The 26,780-nt window shown below is 31.8% G+C and overlaps 1 protein-coding gene across 50 annotated transcripts in view; it reads right to left on the bottom strand.

Moving 5' to 3' along the window:
* Positions 1 to 26,780, bottom strand: part of Rims2 (regulating synaptic membrane exocytosis 2) — a 601,671-nt gene that overhangs the window by 282,337 nt on the left and 292,554 nt on the right. For 26 of the 50 annotated variants that reach the window (XM_047527145.1, XM_047527153.1, XM_047527031.1 and 23 more), the window contains 4 exons: positions 25,808 to 26,733; positions 4,903 to 5,111; positions 3,307 to 3,426; positions 1,078 to 1,177 (listed from right to left, as the gene is read on the bottom strand). In XM_047527145.1, the coding sequence (XP_047383101.1) occupies positions 1,078 to 1,177; positions 3,307 to 3,426; positions 4,903 to 5,111; positions 25,808 to 26,733 (1,355 nt within the window). Of the gene's footprint in view, positions 1 to 1,077; positions 1,178 to 3,306; positions 3,427 to 4,902; positions 5,112 to 5,238; positions 5,307 to 25,807; positions 26,734 to 26,780 lie in introns of all 50 variants that reach the window. The other 24 variants (XM_047527037.1, XM_047527075.1, XM_047527038.1 and 21 more) reach the window with 1 other exon arrangement.

A 26,780-nucleotide genomic window follows, 5' to 3' on the forward strand; every position in this document is an offset into this window, starting at 1 on the left:
TAAAATCAGCACTGTGGAATAAAACACACACTGAAAATAATCCCAATGGCATAAAATTTAATGGCCAGGTTAGTATACTGCACCCAAAAGGATAATGGTCAGAAGAAAGAAACATACATAAAAGTTATCATTATCTGATTTCTTAATAGAAATTTTAATTGTAGACAACAATCAAAATCACTTTCCCTTTGGAGATGTTATCTCTTTGAAGACTCTATACTCTGTGTGTATGCGTGCCCTCACACATAACCAAACACCCTATTTTCTTTAAAAGTTTCTATTGTCAAAACTCTTGTAAAAATCTTATTAACTACCATTTTATTAAATCCTCTTCAAGGAACTCAAGGATTTCTCCAAGAGTATACACTGCCCAAGTAACACAGAGTAACACATTTTAGAAAAAAAGCATTTATCCATGAAACTAGTTTTCCAAACTAAGTTGGAATTTTTTCCAGAGAAAAATAAGGTTATGGGAAACAAAATAAATTGTTACTAGATATAGATAGAATATTCATCAGCAAAAAACAAAATCAATAAACATAAAAGTTCTTTTTTGAAAGGCTGGGGTTGTGGCTCAGTGGTAGAGTACTTGCCTAGCATGTATAAGGCACTGGGTTCAATTCTCAGCATCACATATAAATAAATGAATAAAATAAAAGTCCATCAACTAAAAACATATATAAAAAATTTTAAAAGAAAATTCTTTTTTGAGTCATATTAGACTAAACTTTCCATTCATTAATAAAGCTTTATATCTAAGCGAAATGAGTTCTTTGTCATTGGTCAAATTACTTCTAAATGAGGACAACTTTTTCTTAACTATTCATATTGAACTTTTATTTTTGGTGATACTGGAGATTGGAACCAGTGATTCTCCACCACTGAGCCACATCCCAGCCCCTCCTCCCCTTCTGTTATTATTATTTTTTATTTTGAAACACTAACTTGCTGAGGCTGGCCTGGAACTTGTGATTCTCTTGCCTCAGCTTACTGAGTGGCTGAAAATACAGGTGGGCAACACTGTGCCCAGTGCACATTTAATATTTTAAATGTAAATCACCAATGGAAGAAACTTACCTGGTCTAAGATGTCCTACAGTATCAGCTAAACTTCCTTTTTTGACTTTGGTAATAAATGCACAGAGCCGACCTGATTCAGTCATCTTTCCTCCTACAACCTGTTTAAAAGAGAAATGCATTAAAGTTGTCATATTGTTAGCGTGAATATACTTGAAAATTCAGGTTAAAAATATTTGGAACAATTTGCAGTTTCTACAACAAATTTAATGTACTAAAAATCATTTCTTAAATAATTCAGTGTTGCTCTTAGGAAGTTAATACATATCCTAAGAACTCACCCCTTTTACATACTCCAAATATGTTACAATTTAATTTATTATATGTTAAAAACATCACATACTTAAAAACAACTTAACCATTTACAATTTCTGTTCTTATTATGTGTAATTCTTCCTTTTGTAATTTCTCAAAACTTGCTGTCATAGTACTACATTGTTATTTTAAAATTTCTTGTTATAAATTTAAAATATTATAATACAAAATAGTGTCACTTTTTACTTGATTATGGTATGCTACTAAGTTTTCATTAATACAATTTTAGGCATAATGATAATGTACATGATGATGGATTTTTCTTGCAAAAATGACAAGAATTACTTAATTTCATCAAAAGCAATGCAAACTTGCAGACCATTTGCAGCCCAATTTTTCTAATTTTATGTTTCTATTAAAATATGTCTTTTAGAAGAAGAAAAAATGTTAAGTAAGAATAATGCTATGGAATCATATGTGTACCTGTAAGATACTGGCTGGACTCTTATAAAACTAACGTTTTGTTTCTCATCAACTGCCATTCAAGTAATTTTCAACTTCATAGCAGATAAAGCAAATGAAAGTAACCAAATTCATCAATCAAATTGTTTTTTCTCTTCTAAATTAAGTGAAAGGTATTTAAATTTTAAAAATCACTGATTTATTTTATTCCCTGTATTTATTCCATAATTACACTCAGCTGGAATTCAGTTAATACTTACTTAGTCCTATATTTAAAAATTTAATGTTGATGTCTTGTGGGCTTACAACCTCATGAAAAATTTTTTTAAAAAAACTCTGACCTAATAAACTTTAATAGTAATACGTAATTATACTACATACAGTTATTATTAGTAGTATTCTCAAAATTTTATGGTATGCCACATACTGTACTAAATGTTTACATACTGCTTTATTGAATTTCATTTTAACAATCTAATAAATAGCATTATCAGCACTGGACAAATGAGGAATCTGAGACTGAGAGAAGTTTAGTTGCCTAATGTTATGTAGTTAGAACTGCTATCACTGAAATTCAAGCCAATCTTCCTAACCTCTATATCACACTGTTCTAACACTATACTGGGCAGATGGGGAATTAAATACCACCATTGTCATCATCTTGTGATCATGGATAAATTATGACACCTCTGTAAGCTTCTCATCTGTTGTAAGTGCTGAATTAGCAGACAGATGTTAAATGCTCAGATGAGTGCCAGACACACAGCAGCCACCCAATAAATGTTACTTGCCCAATTTGACCTATATTCAAATTATTCTAATATCTGTTATCTATATTCTACAGCACACCTTCTATAGCAATTGTTTAACTCTAAAACATTTACTTGTGTTTCATTTCAGCTTTTAATTGGCTATATTAGACACATAAAAATCAAACAGCTCTGTTTACTTACCAAATAATTTCCTGCTATTTTACAGTGAAATATAAAGCATTCATATTTAATCTCCTAACATAATTATTTTTGTTTCCAGACTTTCGACAGTATTCTCTCCTATATACACACACACACGATTTTACTACATTAATACAAAAATCATATTCCTTAATAATGTACATATTACATTTCCCTAATCTCTATATAGAGTACTTAAAGTTGTCATTTTAATATAAGATAAACATAGACATAGACTTAAAGAACAAACTGTATAAGTAAAATAAGTTTGATTATTGTATTTAAGATTCAAATTTATTCTAATCAGGCTACTATCATTGCCTTCCAAAATTATACACATGACTATTATTGTGGAATAATGGCAACTTCTTAAATAATACTTGGAAAATGAAAACTTTGGGATAAAGAGTGCCAGGATTTGAAAATTCTTGAAAATGTAGAGAGGAAATGGAAAAATCCCCCCTAAATTGGTAAGGGTCAAAAGTTATTATATTCTTTGTTTTCCTGATAAATTTGTAAAGGAGTGTAGAGCCAAAAATCTCACACATTTTATTACATACCTTTAAGCCAAGCATTGCTCCTGAGTCTCGAGGTACACTTCCATCTTTTAGACGCTTATTTAATAAAATACGACCAATTAAGCGATCTCCATCTTTAGATGGCTGCCAAGTCACAGGGTGCTGACATATTGCATCAACAAAGAAGAAAAATTAATGTTCCTTTATGACAAATTATCTCTAATTGTACAATCTCTCAAAGTTCAGAATTCTAACCTGTTATGATTACACAAACCAGTTTACATTCCAAAACTGATTGAAAGAGTTTACTATTTTACTCTTGCAATCTCAATTTTATAATCGAGATTTTTTTCAAAATTCAATTTTGCTAAATTCTTACAGTTCTCTGACTCAATACAGAAGTAATACAGCTCTACAAAATGACAAAAAACTTTAAAAATCTTTAAACTTTCTATGACTGAAGATTAAAAATTTAAAGACAGAAAAATAAATTGAAATTCTACGCAGTTGAACCTATTTAAAAATGAGAATTTCTTCTTAAAACACTTCTGGATGATTTTAAAGGACTGTATTACAGCAAAAATTAAAAGGTTAAATCTTATTAAAACATAAAGACTAAAACCATGATAATGGTTTTCTTGAATAAGTTTTTAGATTAAAATTCTAAAAAATACACAAGCTCCAATAACTTTTCAATTGATTTTGCAGGGACATCATTCAAAGATTATATTTCCCACTTCATAGAAATTCCCTGATTCTTTCAGATCTTTGACCTATTGAGTAAATTACCTTTAGCAGATAATTCAAAGATATCCATTGCTAAGTAACCTTGAAAATATTAGGAGTTTATTTCTCTCTCAGTGCAGAACCAAGGCCTCTATAAATAATGACACCAGTCCATTATGAATGACAGGCTAAATATCAAAGAAAATGATTTGTGTAATCATAGTACTTTCACAGTCACCTAAAATAGCATGCATATCTTCATGCGAAATTTAGCAGGCAAAACACAAGTTCCAATCAATCACATCTATATGGTAAAAGATTTCAAAAGTTTCACTATACTAAAAGCAAAAATAATAAATATCAAAGCAGATGGCAATGGCTCTAATACTAATTAATAATACATTAAAATGCTGTATTGATAAAACAAAAGAGCAAAATGACAGTGAAAGGGAAAAAAGAAAAACAACTTTTTCTGTGCAAATAGACCCAATTAACTGCCTTTTGCCTGGGATTCAAACTATTAATAATTTAATTTTCATCCCAAGGAAAATATATAGAAGGAATTAAATAAGCCAATCCAAACAATTATTCATTATTTGTGGTTTTTTTATAACATTACAAAATTCTCTCATGCAACCATAGACAAACCATTCCTTTGTTCCTAAGTTTTATTTTCATTTACTTATTTTTTTGGTATGCTGTCAAACAATAAAAACAGCAAAGCAAACAAGAGGTTTTTTTGGTTGGTTGGTTTGGTTGGTTTTATTTTGTTTTTCTTTTCTGCACCTTAAGAAATGCTACATTGACCCTTGAAATGCCCTGTCCTTTTAGTATGTTCTGTTTTAATGAGTGACAGAGAGCAAACGAAGACCAAATGAGCAGGTTAAAAGGCAGGCTCCACAATCTCAGTACCTTATCACTATGGCTATGCTCCTCGTTAAGAGTTGTGCTACTACAGGTATCTACCCCAGAGTCCTTAATCTGAGGTTCAGACCATTCCAAATCCTCTTCCAAAGAGTGGCCACCAAAGTACATCATTTTCTTTTGTCTCTCAGACCTGGTGTTAGAATCCGACAAAACTGCCTGCTCACTAGTTTTTCTTTTTCCCTTTTGACTGTCCCCTACAGGTATGGGATAAAAAAAAAAAAAAAAAAAAAGAATACAAAAAAGAAAACATGCATAGGTGTAAATAAAAAGGAAAAGTGAAATGATAACGGAAATTAAATAGTAAGGCTCCACATGTCTCACCAAAGACATTGGGGAAGCCTCACTGCTATGCCAAGACGAATGGTCCAACCAGTTGTAATCCATGTCTCCTGTGAGAGTCAGACAGATAAGAGTGCAGTAAAGGAGACGGCGGGAAAAAAGGACAGACAGAGACATTATAAACATTATAAACTGTGTGATCCTGCCTGGTTTCAGGAACTTCATAGCACTCGTTATGTGTACCAAGAGAAAGCTAAGATTCCAAGTGAATAAAATTTATAGAATGCAGAATATAAAGTTTATGTACTTTGGACAGACCCTACAGAACAAAAGTCCTGCAAGAAGAAAAAGGCTAATAATAAACAAGAATAGAAACAAACACAAAAAATGGATATTCTGAAAAAGAAAGAAACTCTTGGCTATATCTATTTCCTGTGCTGTTTTCCCCCCATGCTGCCTAAAGACAGGAATTTATTCTCCAAAGGCTAATGATAATTTTTTAAAAATTATAGTGGTTTGCCAATAAACATTTCAAAAGCCAAATAATTAAATGTTGTCCGTTGAATGCAGTATGATATTCTTTATAATGGTGAAACTTCCTCAAAAATGTATTTAAAAAAACTGGTTAGCCAAAAGATTAAATTTCTGTGAAAATGACAAACCAAATTCAATTTCTAATAGTTAAAATGAAATAAACTTTGCTTAAATATCATGAATTACTTAATATTACTTGAAATAACTCATCAACTTTTTTCAGAAATTGTATCCTTGTAAAGAGTAAAGTTTTTTTAAAAAATCATTTTGTCAAGACAATTTATGTAATGGCAACAAAGAATGAAAATTCATTTCACCCACTTAACGTGCTTCTTATTTATCATATTTGAAAGAGAACTTCTCTTTAGGTTGAATAGGCACCTATGTTTTTAATCTTCATTTAATCTTCATTTATACTTTTGATTTATTTAAAAATATTTACTACCTTCCACGTTCTATTTATTGTGCTAGGGTCTAGTGTAAGGGGTAAGACAAAAGAAACATGCTTACAACAGATTTAAGCACAATAAATTACCAGTGTCAAATAGGAAAAAAAATTCTACGTGAGAGTATAAGAAGATCTAATTTATATTTTGGTATCACAAAACACCTCTAAAGTAAAGATGTGTAGGATGAGAATTGAAAGATGTGATCTAATGAGCATGTACGAAATAGATTTAATAAATGGAGGAAAGAGCATTCCAGGAAGAACTAACATTAATTTACTATAAAAGAATGGAAGGAACACCAGTGTGTCTACAGAAAGAATGAGGAAGAATATCATGCTAAATAAAACTGGCAACGCTGCACTTAACAGCTTAGACAGGTACTTCTATGCCATGTTAAAGATTATAAATTTCAATTGTTGAAGGATTTTTTAAGCAAAATGGAAACAAGATCTTATTTACACTTTAAAGGGTATGGGGTAGAAGGATACTAAAATGAATCAGACCCTGTTACCCTATGTGCATATTTGACTACATGACTTATGTAATGCCACATCATGTACAACCAGAAGAATGAGAAGTTATACTCCATTTTTTAAAATTATATTAAATGTGAATGGTCTAAATATTTAAAAAAGGGGGGTGAATCTAGGTACTACATAGAGACTAGAATGGAAGAAACCAAAAGTCACAAGGCATGTGCAATGGTCCCCAGGAAAGGTGAATATAGCCTGAACAAAGATAATGGCAATAAACATTGTTAAAAAATAAATTTAAAATGAAAGGGAATTGAGAAATATTTTGTAGGTAGAAATACAGTGTTAAAAAAGACTGAAAAGTCAAGATTAACTCCCAGGTTTCTGAACATTAGCAAATGAATGAAAGAAAAGATAATTTATGAGATGGACAACACAAAGAAGAGCACTTTTTATTAGGGAAAGGGTAGGAGGGATTACTGTATTTCATAGAATCTCACTGTAAGGGTCATAAATTTCATGATATTAAAATGCTTAAAAAGTGCATCTTAGAATTTATTAAATACAATATTTGATTCCGGGTATATAATTCTAAATGTTATTCATTCAAGTGGGCAAGAAAACTGTAAGAAAGAAATTAATCAAGCTGAAATAAACCTTAGAAAGAAGTTTTAATCTGGAGACACAAAAATTGGAAATGATTAGCTTATAGACAGGACTGAGATCATTTAGGAATAGAAGGTAAGATAATATATGAAGACAACCCAAGCTAACTTCAAAATTTAGGGTTTGATTCAAGAAAAAAATAAATTGAGAAAGAGCATGCAGAGAATGAAAGGGGGTAGGGAGGGAGATGGAGAAAAGTCTCCAAACAAATAAAAGAGTTTCATAAAAGGAAGAGAAATTCACAGTATTGATTGATTTCTATACATCAGATAGGATGACTAATTGAAAGTCTGCATTTGATTTGGTAACATGAAGGTTAAGACCGATGTTATAAAGAACAGTTACGATAAAATGATGAAAATTAAAATCAGAGTCAAATAACTGAGGAACCAAAGGAAGTAAAGAAGTAGAAAAATTCTGAGTGGATGAATGGTTCTCAAAGTAAAATCTCCAAAGTAGCATCATCAGCATCATCTGGGAATATTCCAGAAAAGCAAATTATTGAGTATCATCCCAGATTCAATGAATAAGAAATTGTTAGTGGGGCTGAGCAATCTATGTTTTAACAGATGATGACTGCAATAATGTTTGAGAGCCACTAGAGACAATTAAGTTTCTCTCTGAAGAATGAAACTATATTATCTAACACACACACAAAATAGTTTGTAGTATGAACCTCATTCTTTAACCTATGAAGTCAGAGAAGTGCCTCTCTAACTTTTCATGGTACAAATAAACAATTATAATTTTAGTACAACACACTGGAGTAAATGAAGATGAGCATCACAGAGGATACTTCTGCCCCTGCCTGGAAAGCTACTCAAAAAGCTAAGAGTATTTGTATCTCAGGAAATCTGTTGCCTTTTCAAAATGTGTTATTGTTCCACAACAAGGATACATCGATGAAATGGAGAGAAAAACAGTATGAAGGTTGTAAATCAAACTCTTAACTGATTTATATGAAGGTAAAAGAACTCAGTTCACAATCTCCCCTGTTCCCCTTAAGCTCACAACCTACCAAAAAGGCAAAGTGTGGTTCTTTCCTCTGTAAATAAACCAAACTGCATAACCATTTTTAGCTAAAGCAAAACTATCTGACCTTTAAAAAAGATGTCATATATGATATTCACTGAATAAACAGTGGTAGAATGAGTAAAAAATTAGTGTTGCTGTAAAAATTATATAATAAGTGTAAATCATATACACAATAGTTTTTTAACCTATCAGGACAATTAGTATATAAATAATTATATAATTATATACATATGTACAATTATGTACATATATCATATAATAATGATTATATTGTATAGCTTCGAAGGGCAGAATTAAGGTAATATCTTTCCTTAATACATATATGCATTGCTGGGCTTTCCAGTTCTAGAATGAGAACTAACACACACACACACAAATGAAATGGAAATTTTAGAACTAAAAAATAATTTAAATTTAAAAGGCACATGGATGGAACCTACTGTAGAATGGAGAGGACAGAGGAATAACTCAATGATTGATTTTAAAGGTAGAACAACAAAGTCTACTTGATCTAAAAAACATAGTAAAACTAAATAAAATCACTCGTTTTGAAAAGGAAAATAAGATAAAATGAATGGAGCCTCAAGGACCTGAGAGACTAGAGCAAAAGATATTACGTTCATAACATTGTATCCCCAGAGGCAGAGAAGAAAATGAATGGGCTAAAAAAGTATTCAAAGAAATAATGACTGGGAAATCTCCCAAATTTGGCAAAAGATAAAAGACTTCAGACTGAAGAAGTTACATAAACCCATAAATCAGCAGAATCCAAAGAAATCTGTAAGAAGATATATCATAATCAAATAAAAAATGAAAAAAAAAAACCTTAAAAGCATCAAGAAAAATACCTTACCTAAAGGGAAAAAATTTTTGAATGACAGCAGATTTCTCATCAGAAACTTTGGAGGCCAAAAGGAAGAGGCACAATGTTTTAATTGCTGAAATAAAATAATGTTAACCTAAATTCTAAATATGATGAAATTATCTTTCAAGAATGAAAGACATTCTCAGACAAAAGAAAACTAAGGGAATTTGTCACCAGCAGAGCCACCCTAAAAGAATATCTAAGAGAAGTTTTGGAAACAAAAAAAGAAAAATCCTGGAAACACCAAGAAGGAATGAAAAACATGGTAAGCAAAAATAAGTATAAATACATTAGACTTTCCTCCTCCCTTGAATTTTCTAAATTATATTTGATGTTTGAAGTACAAAGTGTACACTGTCTGATGTGGTTTTCAACATATAGACAGGAAAAATTTAAGACAATTACATCATAAACAGAAAGATAAAGGAAGATAAAAACAAAAAGTTTTCACATTTTATGTTAACTCACTAAATGTAAACACTATAGAAGGTAATAAGTTGTTTATAAAATACATTACCAAGAGCGATCACAAAAAAATGAAAAGAAATAAAAATGCAATTCCAAAATAAAGTTCAGAGAAATAAAAATGCAATTCCAAAATAAAGTTCAAATAACCTACAGGCAAGAAAAAGAAATCAGAAATGAAAAAGGGAAAACAAACAAAATAAAAAAGAAATGGCAAACAACAATAAAGTGTAGACCAATATTCTCAATAATATAGACATGGAAATCTTTAATACAATATTAACAGTAGAACTCAGCAATATGTAAAAGAATTATACATTATGACTAGGGTTTATTTCTGAACTTCAAGTCTGATTCAATATTTGGAAATGAATGTTAAACAAGAAAAATCAGATGATTCTTTCCACTGATCATTGATGCAGAAAAATAACTCATGAATAAAAAAGCAAAACTCAAAAAATAAGGAATATAGAGGAACTTGATCAAATGAGTAAGAGACAACAACATAAAACCTAAAGCACACATCTTAATGATGAAAGGTTGAACACTTTATATGAAGAGAAATTTATCAAAAAGTATATCTTTATTTGTAATAGTTAAAAAGTATAAGCACCCAAAATGTTCTTCAACAGGTAAATGGATAAACAAACTGTGGTATATCCACAATATGTAATGCTACTGAGTAATGATATTTACAACATGGATGAAGCATTATGAAAAAATGAATGGAAAAATAAAATCTCAAAATGTCATTAAGAAAATGTTTTATGAATGAAATCATATAGTCTGACATTTTGAGGGGATTTTTTAGTGGTTGGCAGAGGTTAGGGGATGAATAAGACATCACTATAAAGAAGCAGTTATTTGGATGATCTTTATCCTTGTGGTGATATGGTAATTCTGTATCGTTATATTGGTGGGAGTTTCATAAATCTAAATATATAAGAGAAGTGTCCTAGAACTACAATAACGTCCCCATATCTGGTAGTTATGCCTTCTGCAGTTTGTTACCTGCAATCAACCATAGTCAGAAAATATTAATGAAAAATTTGGGAAATAAACAATTTATAAGTTTTAAATTTCTGTTCTGAGTATTGTGATGGAATTCAAGTCATCCCACTCTGTCCCAACCAGGAAGTGATCATTCTTTTGTTCAGCGTATCTATTCTGTATATGCTTCCTACCCTTGGCAGTTGAAAGAGACCACACTCACACAACTTGTACTACAGCATATTGTTATAATTGTTTTATTTTATTATTAGCTATTGTTATCTCTTATTGTACTTAATTTGTAAATAAAACTTTACCATAGGTATGAATAAATAGGAAAAACAGTATTATATAAGGTTTAATACTATCTGTGGCTTCAGAAATCCACTAGAGGTCTTGGAACCTACCCCTGCAGATAAGAGGAGTCTACTGTATACAACACATTGACCCATTGTCATTTTTCTGGTTTTGATACAGGCTGTAATCATTGGAGAACACTGAGTGGATGGTATATGGAATCTCACTATATTATCTTTGCAATTTCCTCCAAATCTATGATTACTTCAAAGTAAAAAGTTAAAAGACAATGTGTCACTGCCTTCATAGTACCCACCTCCATCATTAAAGGTATTTGAAGAAAAGGCTAAAGTAGCATTTGTTAGTATGTTATAGAGAAGATCAATGCTTCAGATAGGAAATTACACTAAAAGCACACTAAATCCTACCGAATGAGGATATCATGATTCTACTTGTACAAGTTAAACATATTTTAAAATGATTACCTAGGTATAAATAACCAAAAGTTTCAAATCTTAGACTAAGATTTTTCTCCCTCACTTTCCTCTCTTATAAAATACAAACTAACCTCATTGTATATTTGTTTGTATATTAAACATAGATAAAATAGTTCAGGAATTCTATTTATAATATTTTTTCCTACAGTTATTAAGGCAAGAGTTTATTAAATTTTTATTTACTTACTTTTCATTCTTTTAAGCTAATATAATTTACAATTAGATCTCATTTTCTCATTTGCACGAAGAGGTTAATTTTGATATTTCACAGTTGTTAAGATGTTTAGAAAAGATAATGGTTATTAAAGTTCTTTATAAATTATAGTCATACCAATATTGATAGTATTCTCATCTTTATCATAAGTTTAAAATAATCCTAACTTTCATTCTAAATAGGTAGAGAAAATCCAAACATGATCCTTTTATTTTTCCTCTCATTTCTCTTCTTGGTATTTTACTCTTCTCTTCAACTTCTCAGGATACATATGCTGGCATACATATATTGACCAACATGTATTTCATGCAACATGGTTCTGCAAAATGTTAATAGGCTTGATTAACTTAAAGGTACTCCAGTCACATAAGTTTGTAAAACTCTTGATTAAGTATAATTAAATAGATTTCTTGAGTGCAGGCTTTTTAAAAATGTAGTAAAGACAGTATTCTTTGTTAACAGGATTATATAACACATAGTTTTCTACAATTTTAATTTACACACAGAAGCAAGAATCCTGTTGGGTAATTTTGCCCAGAATTCTCCTTAACCCTGATGTTTCCTGTTAGTAATTTTTTCTCTAATAATTTTTCTTCCATTAACTCCCCTACCCCAGCTCCCTTAGCTATGAATTAACACTTGCCCAATGCTGAAACTTGTTCAATGTTGAAAATTGAACCCCAGCTCTCCCCCTCAATGCAAAATCCCACTGCCATAAATGCTGTACTTATAGTCCTGATTAAAGACTGTGGCACCACATTCTAATAAGTTCCTTAGAAAAAATACCATCTCTCTGCCACCAGTAGTATCAACCTGGCATAAATAATCATCATCTCTCTTGAGGTATTGCATTAGTTTGCTATTTGACTGTGTCTCTGCCTCTATTTTTGCTTCTCTCAAGTTCTTCCAACACAACAGTTATTGTTATAGATTTAGATATGAGGTGCCCCCCAAAAGTTCAAGTGTGAGACACTGCAATAAAGGTGAAATAATTGGATTATGAAAGCCTAAATTTAATCAGTTCATTAATCCCCTAATAAAAGTAGGCAGGTAGGGTGTGGCTAGAAGAGGTGGGTCATTGAGGACAAGTAGTTTCTCTTGTGCTGGGCTAGCTCATATGCGGGGTAAGCGTGCAGAGTCAAGATCCAGACTCCGGGAGTTGGGTGGAAGCAGGCTTGTGACCAGCAGTCTGCAAACTCGTTTATTGTGAGAACAGCTATACATTTTATAGGTTTCTTTCCCAATCACAATGTGCCACGGGGGATCAAACCACCAGGTTCCTATATGGGTTCCCGTGGTAACACTGAGTCAATTTGGGGCAGTTGTTTCCTTTCCTAGGTAGCCGAAGCGGAACAATCCTCCCCGCAGGTTTACACACTTGAGACATTCACTTTTGCCAGCCAAGAACTAGGATTTCTCCCAACAAGGACATGCTTTGGGGTATTTATTTAGTCTCTGGAGAATGGAAGAGTGAAGCAATCTCCCCATACCCAGTCCTGTTTCCTGGTTCCATGTCCTGAACTGCTTTCCTGTGCCATACTCTTCTGCCATGGTGTTCTGCCTCATCTCAGGCCCTGAGCAATGAAGTCAGCCATCTATGAACTGACACCTCAGAAACCATGAGACCCAAATAAACTTTTCATCCTGTGACTGTTCTTGTGGAGTCGTTTGGTCCCAACAGTGAAAAAGCTGACTAAAACAGTTATCTATCTATAGTATAAACAATTATATCCCAAAGGTAAGCCAGGTCAAGTCATTCATTACTCAAAACCTTTCAAGGACTTCTCATTTCACTTGAGTGAAAGAGTAAAAGCCAAAGTTCTTCTAAGGAATTACAAAGTCCTCCGTGATTTGGCATTCTGCTATCTCTTTGACTTCAGGAAATTTGACTTTTTGTTGTTGTTATTGTATTTTAACTGTTGTATCCTCTAACACACAGAGTAGTGCCTGGAGAGTAAATACTAGATTAACTAATCAATTAATTAATTAAAATATTGTCTAATTTTTCACACTGCTTCATGCAATGAAGGCTCTTTCCTAACAGCACTCCCAACTATAAAACCAGTTAAGTTAGAGTTTGCTTCAAAGTGGTTACCCAGCTACATACCCCTTTGGAAGTACCTTCTCACCCCTCTCTTAAGTTCCTGCAACTTTCCACGAAAACTGATGGCTCCATTGAACAAACTTGGAAAAAAACTGAATGATTCTACTTTCTCCATCTTTAAGAAGAAGTTGAGACTCAGAAAATTAAATGATCTTCAGAATATGATACTGGAGGTCACTAGCAGAGCCTAAAATAGGACCTGGTATATTTAAATCAGTTTCCCTTTCTAATATATCATACAGCATCTCTATGAAAGGATAATTGATAAACCTATTAACCAAACTAACTCTTCAATAGCTTAAAAATTTCTTAAAGAAAGGAAATGTGTCTTTTTCATCTTTGTAATATGCCTTCTCACTTAGTGTCAAGCAATGCCTACCAAATAAGTACCCATGATTCTTTTATCCCCCTGCAAAGAATGGTCATCTGTCCTCATCCTATATCTGCATTTTCTCTTGGAAAATTCCATTCAAACTCCAAAATCTACATATCAACTTATCTGTAAGCTTCTCCCTGATAAATCAAGGTAGAATTATTTCTCTCCTCTATGAATTACATCTATTATTGTCATGTTTAACATATTATGTTGCTCTTGTTTACTTATGTGCTTTTTTCCAAAGCAGTGATCATATCATATTCATCTCGTTCATGGCTCTTAGCATATCATCAGACACACAACAGACAAGCAATAAATTTGTGTTTTCTTGAATTTCACTGAGTTGTATTAACCAGAATTTAAAAGTAAGGTTTAAGTGAGTATTGGTAAAAAATGTTCTGTTTAACTGAAGTCTAAGTAGAAATTCTTTTTTTAATTTTAGCATCACTATATGTCCTATCAGTTAAACCAGATTCATATTGAAATCTTATCATATCTGAAATCTAATACTTATTTCTCTTTAATGACTATTTGCCTTATTATTTTTAATTTTCATTTCTCTTCTGCTATTTAATTTTATTTTAAAGTTGTACAATTTTTTGCCACAAATTTCTGTATTCTTTGAGTTGGTTAATGCCCATATTAAAACATATTCCCTTGAACTTTTAGTAAATAGCCAGAAAAAGGAAAAATTTTCATTCAGCATACCAAAAAAACAATTACTATTCTATATAATATTTACAAATCAATATTTAAAAAAGAAACTTGATTTATTTTTGTTATTTACCTTTTGAAAATGGATAATTTTACTTTGAAAGTTTAATTCTGTGCTAATGGCCATTTCATAATACAGTGCAGTCCCTCTTTTGTGCAAAATAGTGTTGCACATGACAGAAAATAAAGATAAATAAACAGGAGACTACTTTTTATATCAATATTTTTAAAAACTTTGTACCAATTAGATTACATAATCTCTTAAGCAGTCCACAAAAAGTGTTCTCAAGGAATGAAATATTGTTTCATCTGTTTCCACGCCAATATTAGTCTTGGCATTTCCTGAAAGGACCAATATACAATTAAATGTTTGTCGCCAACTAAAAAAGGTCTTGGAAAGTTACATGATCTTGGTAAGCCATGTATATCAGAAGAAGATAATAGTTGACTGACTTAATTTTATACGAATTTTAATAAAAATATAGGGGAAGATAAACCATAAACAATAAAACATGCAATACTGAAAACCTAAAGGAGTTCTGAAGAAAATATTATGGAGAATTACTTTATAATTATTTTATAATTATAAAGAATATAAAGGATGTTTACATTTTTAGGCATTTAGCATGATATACTCAATGCACAGAACTATCATGGAAATATTTTTCAATATGTATTCTGAGAATAAAAAAGGGGAGAAATGGTTACTAAAACAGTAATACAGTAAGAAAGCTTAATCAACAGTAATACCTTGTTTTATTATAACATAAATGTTATAGTCACACTAATAAAATTCTACATTAAACTTTCCTACTAATGATTGTCCCAACAAATGAAACTTCTAATTTATCTTTATTCTTTTCCAATTTTCACCATATGCGTGTCATTTTAAAATAGCAGCTATAACTTTGATAAAAGTTATAAAAGTAGATATAACTTTTCTTAAAAAGCTTATTACATTATATCCTAGATAATTTTCCTAGTTCTCATAATCTTCTTATATAAACCTCAAATAGATATCAGTGGTATGATGGTTAATGTTTAACGAGCAATTTCCTGGGGGATGTGGAATAGGTGCTATTATGTAAAATTTTGTTTATTTCCATGTGCAAGCACTTCTACTTTGATCAATTTGCGTTACCAACATGATGTCACTGAACAAGAGTTGCACACTATTAGCTCTCACAATCTGGAACAAACCAGTGTCAGCACTTCATTTTTAGATATCTGAGTTGCTTCCGGTTTTGTACTATTGTAGCCCTTACAATGAATATCTTGGCAGGCATAATTGTTATCTATCCAACAATCATTTCCTATCCCCTTAGAATTGTGAATTCTAAGCCAGTCTTGATAAACTGAAGTCCTTTGCCAGTGATTAGGAACTGACATGAGAAATAATTATGGCTAAGAAAACATAGGATAACGTCTACCAAGGAGGAATCCAGAAACTTTTCCTTCATTTTCAAAAAAGGACTTGAGTAAAGGATGCTTAAAACCATTACTGCCATTCTTATAGAAGTAAAGGGATAAAAATCTAAGAACAAAATCTCAATGGATGCTGTTGCATACCACTCATATGGGTGTCTCAGTATAGCACTTATTCCCCAAGATGCCCCAAGCATTGCAAGGTACTATGGCTGTATCCTTACCCTGCCAACAACTACATACACTCAGGCAAAGAGAGTTACCCTATTCAGAGAAGTCAGTCCATCTCCAGATGGACAGGGCGATTGACATAGCTAATTGGCCAGAGGTTGAGAGATAAAAAGAAATGGAAAGATTGGAGAAAGGGATATCTGCAGAAGAGGTTTGTGGAAAAAAACACGGGAATGAGGGAGAAAAAAGATCCAGGCATAGTGGTTCATCACTGTAAACCCAGAGGCAGAGTGGAGGAATGGGTAAGGGAAGGCAATGCAGAATGAATTTTTTAAAAATCATGTTATGTCCTATATAAATATACCACAGGGAACTTCACCTTTGTGCACAGGCAGAAAGAATCAATCAAATATAAATAAATAGACAAGCAAAAGGAATTCTATTAGAGTAGAGGAATAAGAATGGGACAAGAAGGAAAAGAGGAGGGAAAAGCTGGGGAGGCAGGTCAAGAACTGAAATCAAATTCCATGCATGTATGAGTTTGTCGGGATACACCAACTACTATGGATAACCATAAAGTTCTAATAAAAAAATTCACTGATTCATTGTTCAATAATAGTAGTCAAAGGCAATTCTCATTCAGAGATTTAAAAAAAAAAAAAAAAAAGCAATAAAATTCCAGGACTGCTAAGACAGCAAATTACTGCAAAGGAAAAGTCAAGATATTTAACTTCCGCTTCTGACAGATGTACAGAACTAATAATGGTTAAGTCCACAAGAGTGAATCAAGTTCACCATTGATGGTACTGATTTAATAACACATAATAGTTTCAAATATTTCCTGCTAAATATCTGCTGGCAAATAATACATGAAAAATCACAGGTTTTTAACACCCTACATTTTCAAATGTTTTAGATAATTGTCCAAGGGGGAAAAAAACTTTTCTGTTCCACACATATTTTAGGTATAACACATTTCAGTAAGCTATACAGAATTAGTCTTCTCTTGATTTTTTAAAAAAATTCTTACTTCTAGTTCTTCTACACAGACTGTTAATGGTTACTAACTCTTCACTCACTTCAAATCCTGTAACAATTTCTCAAACACCTGAGCATGTTGATAACATCTAATGACTCATGAAGAGCCAAGGAAAGTTACATGAAATCATTTGCTTATTTTAAAATGGATCAACATTCCCAAATTTTCAAACAACTCTTCTCATTAAGTGGCTAATAATGTTACAAGTTTATTTTCTCAGAACACATTACTTCAGTGGCTGCATTCGAACAGGATTAATTAATTCACCATTGGTAAATGGCTTTCTTGAGTTGCTAATAAATGAGCTACTTGGAAACTTCCTTTGGTTCTAGCCTCATTTTCCTTTTTTATTGTTGTAAAGAAATTCTGCTGTAATGACATATCCCATTTTAAATTTCCAAATTTTTTGGCCTTTGGTTTCCTGTTACTTGGAAATATTGCAACAGGTGCTTAATCTAGTAATGTGCATGCACTGTCATTGAACAATAAACACTATACTTTGCCATCAAATTTGACAAAGTGACCCACACTCTATAGAGCCTTGAAACTGTGGCATTCAAAATCTACTCTCCTAATCCTTTCTGACATAAAACACACACACAAAAAAAAAAATACAGAAATGCATTTGTAATTCTACAGTATCTCTAGTGTCATGCACACTGTTATACTGTCATGCATACTGTGGCAGTGTGCATGATATTTAAAACACTGTGGAGTAATGAATGTGTCGTAATTTGTAGTATGCTAAAGAGCAATGCAAAGCAATGAAAGTGCCACATGTAATGTGTCTCAACCACTCAACTCTTGTAGCACAAGAGCAGTGATGCACAACACATGAAATAAACATATGAACATGTTGGTAACAACACACAAATGAACAGTGTGGCTATTTTTGTAAATCTTTATTCAAAAGACTAAGATTTAAATTCAAATAATTTTTGTGTTATGAAATATTATTTTTTAACCATTTAAAAAATGTAAAAAGCACTCTTAGCTCAGAAGCAAAACAGTTCTTTTTCATAGGTAAATGCCTACAGAAAATGCTTTTTTTTTCCTTAAGCAGTTTTTATTATACTCAAGTTATTAAGACAAGTTTAAACCATAATTAATAAGGAAAGATTTATGCAAAGGGGAGAGATTATCATCTTAAAAAATTTAAATGATCCAATTTATAAGGAAACTTAAAATTCTTCTTTATTCCCATTTGTAAATTTACCTTCTGGCTATGCACTTTTTTTTTTTTTTTTTTTTTTTTTTTTTTTTTGCGGTACTGGGGATCGAACTCAGGGCCTTGTGCTTGCAAAGCAAGCACTCTACCAGCTGAGCTATCTCCCCAGCCCTGGCTATGCACTTTTTATATTAACTTTGAGTTAATTTAGCCTTGTAATCTGCTCATATTTTTGTTATATAATTTCAAGTCCCAAATCAGCTTCATAATGTATATTTGTAACTTCATTTCTCATCAAACAAAAAGTATCCTACTTTTAGAAAAGTCAAGATGAAATAATTTCATAAGACTACCTAATATAGCAACAGAATAGTCCATCATATCCATGTAATTTTACCGTGACTGAATTCTTTTTATTCAAAAGTGAAGCTCTAAGACTCATGGCACAATTGGAAAAATTTTTAGCATAAAATTATTTAATACATGGAGTGAATATACAAAAAAGAAATCAATCTTTGACTTTTAAAAAATTTTACTTGTGAAAGTCTTAATAAAATAGCTACCTAAAGTTTGTAAAAATAGTTTTATTATTACAACTTACCCAAATGGTTTTTATTCCATTTGGTTTAGAATTCCTTACATGTTTAATTGCTCTCAATACCATAAATTAGTATTTTCCTTGACTTTCTAATATATACTATTGTTTTAATAGTCTATTTTCTTTATAATCACATACAGTAAATCCAGTAATTAAAAATTACAAGAAACTTGAGATTATGCAAAGAGATAAATTTAACCATTGATACTGATACCCAAATCCAGGCAAATACAGGCTGATACCTCTAGGGTTTGTTTTTAGTACCTTATGATCCAAGTTTTTATCTGGAAGGTGTGCAGTCTGTCTTTCCTTCTTCCTATTCTGGGTCTTCTATCCAAAATGTCCCATTCTCCCATCTCTACTCCCCCAACTCCTCAAGATAAATAAAAGTGTGTTGTGCTACTTTCAATATTCTAATATTTGAATCAAACATTTCTCACTTTATAGCTTAGAAGACTATATGCATGTATTTTTGCATTTGCTAGCCCAATCACTAACTCAAATTTTTACAAAGAAACCATAAAGGCTTGCAACAACAAGGTGAAATCAGGCAGATTAGGTCCTAAAACACAAAGGAATAAAATTCTCCAAAATGAGTCTTCGTGCTTTTAAAAGGTCTTACAGAATATCTTTTGTGCAACTGGAAAAATAACTGATAACATGACTATGTAATTTAGGTGAAAAAACTACATTGCATGATAATGTTAAGATTAAAATATATCTAATAAAGAAAAGTATACTATCTACAATGTATCAGTTTGGCCTGGGGATGTAGCTCATTGATAGATTGCTTGCCCAGCACCGTGAGGCACTAGGTTAAGTTCCCAGAAGAACCAAAAAAGAAAAAAAGGGGAGGAGGTTCAATACATTAATTAGCCATTAATCATCAAACATCATTTCTAAATCAGTCTCCAAGTCTGAAAGAGATGAGCAAGACTGGCACCAAGGAAGTCGCAAAATTCTAACATAAGGGAGTATCTTTTAAACCTTTTGGCCATGATCCACAGTATAAATACAATCAGTCTTTTGTGTCCACTGGTTCTACATCATGAATTCACCCAACTGCAGACATAAAATAGTTTTTAAAACATTGTCTATAATGAACATGTACACAATGTTTCATTCTTGATAATTATTCATTAAACAATACAGCAAATAATTTATATAGTACCTTATATTAGGTATTAGAAGCAGTCTAGAGATTATTTAAAACATATAGGAGGACTGCATAGTTTATATACAAATACTATGCCATTGTATTTTATATAAGGGAATTGAGCATCCACAGATTTGGGTATCCACTAGGGGTCCTGGGAATACCCACATCACACACACACACACACACACACACACACACACACACATACACACACACACACCAAAAAACTAAAAACCCTAAAAAATTGTTTTACAGAACAATTATCCTTACTCTGTATTTCTCTGATGTTTTCTATTGTATTCTATTTCATTCTTTAAATTTTTTAAATGCTGGTTTGACCCTCTCAATTGGTTCTGAAAGTGAGGAGGGGAGAAGGACAAGTGGAGAGAATAGAGATGGGAGATGGGGGCTCAGAGTGAGGGGCTCTGCCCCACAAGAGTTATTTGCCAATGTCTGGAGATATTTTTGTTTGTCATAACTGGGAATGGAATGCTTCTGGTTACTTAGCAGATATGCTGCTAACCTTAGAATGCACAAGGCAGCCTCAAAAAACAATTATCCAGATCCAATAACAACAGTGTTAAGATTGAGAAATCTCTTCTAGATCATTCAATAAGGAAATCATAAGAAAAATTATAAAGTCAATAGTACTTTATAAAGCATAAGAAAAATATATTTTAAATTTGAGAAGCACATTAATATTCAAATATAGAGATACTATGACATCAGTAATCTAAGCCTTATCTCCTTCCATAAATCAAGGCAAGAAGTATAGAGAGAGATGGAAAGAAAGAAAAGAATAAAGAACACAGTTTGCCATTTCCTAATCCAACACAAAGGATAGAGAAGTGATTATATTAACAATTTGAAAAGGAATTCCATCACACTGTTGAAAGACAAGTGTTTCAAGACATGCAGTTCCCAAAATATCAGTGGATACAACTAATGCCTTTCTCATCTAAAATCATATAATTCCTATAGTATAATCACATTATACTACTATTATTTTAGTCTTTCAATTTTTTGAGGGTAGAATGAATGTGTTGTTCATCTCTGCATTCTCCACTGGATCTAATCCCACACTCTGTAAATAAGAGGAACTGAAAAAGTACTTGGCAGAAAACAAGTAAACGGATGTTTACATCTCAAAAGAATACTTCAGTGAGTTAAAAGGTACATTCTTTTTAGCCTGGAAATAGCATGTTCAACATGGGACAGATTCTGAAAGAGTAGAAACCAAAGAAATGACCACAGTCCACATGACCACAATTATATTTTCCATCCAAAATTCTTTAGAGTTGTCCTATAGAAGTCTTGATCATTATAAAACATTAAATAAATAATGTAAAAATGAGAAATAATACTCCATTTCTGTATGATAAATCAAAATGCATAAACACATTCTACTGTTATGTATAACTACTCAGAAAAAATTTTTTAAAAAAATTTAATGATTTGACTACCTGCTACTTGTCAAATGTGTGCACATGTGTGTGTGTGTGTTTATAGAAAGAGGGAGAGTGAGTCTCTTTTGGTCCCTACAATTATCAAAAACTAAAAATGCTATATTCTGATTTAAAGATTTATAGGTAAGGAAACAGAGTAGTTAAAATGGTAGAACAAGACCATGTAATCAGAGAATAACACAACCAGGACTTAATCTCTTAGATTCCAAAACTTCCTACTGCACCCCCCTGTTATTCTTACACAAAGAATGGCCAAATCACTCATGGTTTATAACTATCACTATCATTTATCAGAATATAGTAAGTGAAATGACACTGATTTCAAGTATGAGTGAAATCTTGTATACTTAAAAAGAAATCCATATGAATAATAAAAGAGCCAAAGCTACCAATACACCAAAGAAGCTGAAACTAAAAACTGGTTGAGCCAAAAGGAAAGAAGAGGAAAGAAGGTTTTAAGTTAAGTGAACTATAAGTTTGCTGTCGATTGCCAATTGAATTTTATTATTTAAAAAGCAGAAAAGATTCTGCTATGTAGTAAGCAAAAGCTATAACATACTAGGGCCTGGAAAGAATCCTTTTGCAATGATAGTCTTAACTGGCACTACCTATTTGGAGTTGGTTAATATTTTTAAATTAGATTACTTGATCCAAATTTGCCTTGCCCATTTTTAAGAATGCACATAAAAAATAAAAAGGAACAGAAAAGTAAAGATAATGAGAGAGATATCTGAGTATCTGAACACATTCTTTGTAGTTACCCAGCTTAGGGATAACAAAACAAAAGGACAATTCTCTTCTTAAAGTGGGCTTGTCCTCATTGGAATGATGCTGTCACATATAAATATACAAGAAAAAACTGTGTTTAAATGGTACTAATGAACTTCCTTAATTATTCAGAAGAAATGTCAAACATTAGTTAAATCCCAAAGAGTCCATGAATAACAATGTTAGACATCATTAAAAGTAGCTTATTCCCAAATCAGACTGATAATTTTTCCACAAATAATTGAAAATGTTACTATAATGAAAAAAGTCTAGATAGGACACATTTCATTCTCTATCCCATAATTTCTAGTCTCTCAACAGCTACAATTTCTCCTCACTGCATTTTACTATTAGGGAAATATTGAATAGGAAAAGATTACTTTATTCAGATTTCTTTCTCCAAATATGAAAGTCAGATCTGTCCCTAGAAAATACATATTAGCAGAAATTGTACACTGAGAAACAAATTATTGGATAGATGAGAAAGAGGACTATCTCCAGAGTCTACTTGGAGTTCAAATTAGGGGAGAACACAGACGTGAGTGGTATGTAGTTTCTCTATTTGATAAATGTCTCAGTTTGGTAGTATCATATAGAATTTGAATATAATTCATACATAACTCTCTCTCTCTCTCTCTATATATATATATATATAGAGAGAGAGAGATTTATATATATATATATATATATATGAGATATTTATAAGTGGATAGTTCAGAATCCTAAAACAAAGTGTAAATATTTGAAAGGCTACCACACATAAAATGTTTTTCAATCACTGTATTGGTACATCTCTGCTTCATTTTATACATTTTTGTGTAGTAAAATAATGGTATTAGTTTTTAGGGAAGTATAATACAAGTACCTACCAGAAGGAATCTAAACCAACCCACCAAAAATAACAAAATTATCTTTTTTTAATCTATTAGTATCTCTCACTCTGAAAACATGGAAAATTACCAAACCAAAGAATATTAAGTGTACTTAGGGAAGTATAGCAGTGCATGGAAAATAAAATTCCTATATACTCCATAATACAACTGATTAACACCTACTAGTTCCTTTGAGATATATTCAAGACATAAATTTTCTCATAACATCATTTAATGCAACAAGTATACAATAAATCTATCATTTCATTTTTCTTAACTGTATGTACATTTTCTATGTTACATAACTACTTCCTTCCCATTGAATTGTGGTACTTCTTTATTTTTATCATTTTATTAGTTTTTAATATTCTATACTAGAATTCCACTGCTCTGCTAAATTTTCTATCAATACCATACTTTTAATTATTGTCTTTTTATAAATATCTGGTCAAGTGAGTTCTTCCTGACTACTCTTAGCTATTCTTACCAGTGTTTTTCCTTCTACATTAACTTTAGAAAGTAAGATACCTCAAGGGTCCAACTAGAATCATGACTAGAATGTTATTAACCCCAAAAGATTATTTGGCATGCATCTTTACAGTGTTAGTTTTCCTAATTGGGAACATTAAATGAACCTCTCTACTCACATCTTCCTTTATGTTATCCAGTAAAATTTTGTGGTTCTTCCCACAGTTCCCTGATTTCTTGTTAATTATTTTTAAAACAGATTTTCTGGTTTTAATTCAGAATGAGAACTACTCTTATTTTTCCTAATTAGTTTTGATATAGCATAAAATTACTATATTAATTTCATATCTGGTTGCCTTCCTGAATTCCATTTTGATTCTTGTTGATTCCTACAAAGAAAAATGGGCTACAGACCAAATAGTATGATAAAGTTGGGGGAGGATGAGGTAGGGATTGGTACAAGCAATTTGTGTTACATACTCACCAATCTGGTGTTTATCTTGTCATACACCAAAATAAATTCCAGAAAGATTAAAAAGTTAATGGTTAAAAAAATAAAATTGGCAAAATATACACCTAAATATATAACTGATTTGGGGATGAATAAAAAATTCTAAGGATGAAAATAATAAGAAAATTATCAACAAATATACAAAGGTTTAGCTATACTAACTTCAATATTTGCAAATAATCAAAGAAAATTAGTAAACATTGAAATGGGAAATAAATTTGGAGAAAACAAGTCAGATGAGGTAAAATTCTAATATATAAAAGTTCTTAAAAATCAATAAGAAAAATTCATTAATACCCAATAGGAAGAAGGACCAAAGGAATAAAGGAATGAAAAAATGATTCACAGAAGATATCAAATACCAATAAGCATATTAAAACATTCAACCTCACAATCAAATTTAAATTAAGGTGATAAAGAGCACTTTTTGTGGACTAATCAGTTTGAAAAGATTTGATGCATTGAAACCAAAAGCTTAAGCACATTTGATGGTAGTATAGAATATTACAACATCTCTGGAAATCAATCTGGAAATCTGAATTAAAGATTTAAAAAATCCAAAGTTCATATACATATAGTTTTAAATACTCAGAAATGAAGGCAAAATATTATACACAAAGATAACCATTGTTAAATTATTTATATTAGCAGTTGGAAGAAACTGCAATGCTTCAAATATTTAGTTTGTGATGAATTCTTAAGATAAAACATTAGTGTAGCCTTTAAAACAGAATTCTAAAGAATATCTAATAGTTTGAAGAAAAGGTTATCAACTGAAAAAAATCAGGACACAAAAAAGGTTATCAAATGAAAAAAATCAGGGTACAAAATTATACATAGTATGATACCAATTTTATAAACCTATAAACTATATATGCATAGAAAAAAAGAAAGAAAATATAACAAAAGTTTAACAAGGGTTGTATCTGGAGGAAGGAAATTTAAATAACTTGTATTTTATTCTTTGTACTTTGAGAAATGTTTTGGATATTTTATACTGAACACGGTTTTATAAGGAGACACAAAAAATGTTATTTTTTTAAACTACAGCTAATAGATATTTTTTAAATATGCCATCAAGTGACCAAAACAGACTTTTTTCTTATACATGAACAACAGAAGATACTCACTTTATACAATCTGAGATTTTCTTCACATGACCAACACAACTAGAAGACTTGAGATAAAGGGAAGAATATCTAACTATTAAGTGTTTATTCAAAAATATAATCTAGAAAGAACACCCTTGTGTGAGCAATTACAGGGAGATGTGATTAGAGAGCTTACCTTTTTCACTTACACTTTCACTTTCAATCTCAACATCATCACAACTTGTATATTCAGGCGTGGAAGCCAACTCCTCCTCTGAACTGCTCAATGATACCTGGCGCATTTTCCCACCCTTCTTTGATTTATGAGGCTTTGGTGGTGGTGGTCTCACTGATTCTGATTGGTCTGAACTGAGAGAATCATTCCTCAACATGGTTTCCATTTTTTCCCGTTTTGTTTTCCTCACAGCAGAGCTGGGGTCTAGGTGGTGTTGTTTTCTTAGTGAGTCAGTACGCCTCATGTCCGGTCTATCCATGGGTATTGGACTCCTCCGAGGAGTAGGAGGACTATGGTTTGTGGTCCTTTGTGGGTAAGAACTTTGTCCCTGAGCCTCTCGAGTTCTTTCCATTGAATATGATCGCTGATTTTCCATAGCAGCTCTACGTTCAGATATCGATCTTTGCCTTGATGGTCGATCCATCCTTAGCAAAGAAATCCTGGAATCTTCTAGTTCAGCATTTGCCAAAGAAACATCACTATGCCTTCTCTCATGCCGTGCTCGGGACACTTCAGCATGGATACGCATTTGTTCTTCATAAGGCTGTGGCTTTACTGGATAACGGGCCAAATTTGGATCACTTCTATAGCGGGCTTGGTACTCCTCCTCTCTCCTTTGTCTTTCATATTCATCTCTGCTCTCCACATCCTCATCATCTACAATATATTCTTTGGAATGCCTATGACTTCTCCTTGTGGAGTCCCTATAATTTAGAATATCAGATTCTTCATAAAACTGAGGTTCAAGTTGAGATCGTCTATCAGAATAGTCTGATGGAGATCTGGGCATTGCGCTGTCCGAAGGAGCATACTGTGAATATTCCTCTCTTTCTTCCCTTTGGTCGTATCTTCTATTCTGATCTCTGGACACCGATGGACTTCTTTTCCTACGTAGCCAAAGTAAAAGTTCAATTAGAGGAAAACATTGAAACAA

Source organism: Sciurus carolinensis, chromosome 1 (genome assembly GCF_902686445.1).
Source record: "Sciurus carolinensis chromosome 1, mSciCar1.2, whole genome shotgun sequence".
Classification (NCBI taxonomy): domain Eukaryota; kingdom Metazoa; phylum Chordata; class Mammalia; order Rodentia; family Sciuridae; genus Sciurus; species Sciurus carolinensis.